This window comes from Geospiza fortis, unplaced genomic scaffold (genome assembly GCF_000277835.1).
Source record: "Geospiza fortis unplaced genomic scaffold, GeoFor_1.0 scaffold313, whole genome shotgun sequence".
Lineage (NCBI taxonomy): Eukaryota > Metazoa > Chordata > Aves > Passeriformes > Thraupidae > Geospiza > Geospiza fortis.
The window spans coordinates 21,677-23,591 of record NW_005054582.1 but is presented as its reverse complement, the minus strand read 5'-3'; the positions used below and the strand labels follow the sequence as shown (position 1 = coordinate 23,591).

Sequence of the window (1,915 nt, the reverse complement as noted above, 5' to 3'; positions counted from 1 at the left end):
CCACACTTGGGCAGTGGGGATGGCACAAAGGCACGTCCCAGCCAGGAGTGGGCATCACAGCAAGCCTCCACCACATCCCCAGTGCCCCATGCCTTCCATGTGCCCTGGGCTGTGCCAACTCTGCCCCTCAGCACAGGGACAAGCGTTGGTGCCATCCCCAGCTCTGTGAAGGAAATCAGGACAAACTCTTGGCCAGGTCCACCCTGTCACAGCACCCAGGCCAGGAGTGGGACATCACACTGACCCTCCACCACATCCCTGTGCCCCTCCCAGTGCCCCATGCCCTCTGTCTGCCCCTCGGCACAGGGACAAGCGTTGGTGCCATCCCCAGCTCTGTGAAGGAAATCAGGACAAACTCTTGGCCAGATCCACCCTGTCGCAGCACCCCAGCCCTGCTGGCTGGGGAAACTGAGGCTGGGCAAGCTGTGGGGGTCACGGTGACTGAGGGAAGGTTGTGCCATGAGTCAGCAGAGCACTGGGACAGGACCTGGCACCCCGGCTGTCCCCGCTGGCACCGTCCAGCCCGGTGACAGTGACGTGCTGGCGCCTGCCCTGAGACCCCCACCCGCATCCTCCTTCAGCTCCTTCCACCTCCCTTTGAGGTTTTCTCGGGGAATTTATGGCTGCTGGCTGCAGGGGGGGTTATTTTTAGCTGCTATAAAAAGCAGCCGGAGTTGCTTTCGCTCCCTTCCCGCTCGGCGCCTCGGGATTATTCACGCTCGGTGGAGCAGCACCTGCCTGGGGCTTGGCACAGGCTGCTGCCTGACCCCAGCGCCCTGCCAGGCTGTCCCCTTGTCTGCTGACCCCCTTCTGGCCAGGGTGTCCCCCCTGGCACCCCAGGCCCCGTTGCTGGCCCAGGCTGGGGGCGATGCCTGTGGCACTGCCTGAATTTGCTGAGTGTGTCTGAGCTGGTCTAGATAAGAGATTGGGGGGGAAGGGGTGGGAGAAGGGGAGCCCTGCTGGCCCCCACACCACTGGGCACCCCCTTGTTCTGCTGAGCACTTCCTGCCAGCTCTGTCTCCAGACAGAGCCACTGCATCCCCCGGGGGTGCAGGAGGGGCTGGGGCTGGCTGGGAAGGGAATCCCACTGCCAGGGGGGAGATTCCCAAGGAATTTTCCTTTCCTGAGCTGTGCCCATCCATAGGACACTGGAAGGGATGGGGGGGATGTCCTGGGGACATCTGAGGAGCTGTGGCACTGCTGGCAGCACTGCCTGGATTTGCTGAGTGTGTCTGAGCTGGTTTAGAGCAGAGCTTGTGAGGGAAGGGGAGCCCTGCTGGCCCCCACATCACGGGGCACCCCCTGGTTCTGCTGAGCACTGACTGCCAGCACCATCTCCAGACCCAGGCACCACATCCCCTGGGGTGCAGGAGGGGCTGATGAAGGGCTGGGGCTGGCAGGAAAGGGCTGGGAAGGGAATCCCACTGCCAGGGGGAAGATTCCCAAGGAATTTTCCTTTCCTGAGCTGTGCCCATCCATAGGACACTGCAGGGGATGTCCTGGGGTCTGAGCCTGAATTTGCTGAGTGTCTGAGCTGGTCTAGAGCAGAGCTTGTGAGAGAAGGGGAGCCCTGCTGGCCCCCACACCAGGGGCACCCCTTGTTCTGCTGAGCACTTCCTGCCAGCTCTGTCTCCAGACTGTGGGGGAATTCCCCAGGAATTTTCCTTTCCTGGGCTGTGCCCATCAACAGGACATTGGAGGGGATGTCCTGGGGGTCTGAGGAGCCCCAGGGGTCTCTGCCCTCTCCTCTCACCCCATCCTTTGTGTCCCACAGATTGATGAGATGCCAGAAGCTGCAGTCAAATCCTCCTCCAATAAGTACCAAGTCTTCTTCTTCGGGACCCATGAAACGTGAGTGGGAGCTGGGGCTCACAGTGAGTTTGGGAGAGGTGAGACCCCCCCCTGCTCCCACCCC

General features: G+C 61.9%; 1 protein-coding gene across 1 annotated transcript in view; it reads left to right on the top strand.

Moving 5' to 3' along the window:
• The first annotated feature begins 868 nt into the window (after positions 1 to 868).
• The window catches only part of HDGF (heparin binding growth factor), a 2,896-nt gene continuing 1,849 nt past the window's right edge, over positions 869 to 1,915 (top strand). Inside the window, 2 exon segments of the mRNA XM_005429854.2 lie at positions 869 to 901; positions 1,775 to 1,874. Coding sequence (XP_005429911.2) covers positions 869 to 901; positions 1,775 to 1,874 — 133 coding nt within the window.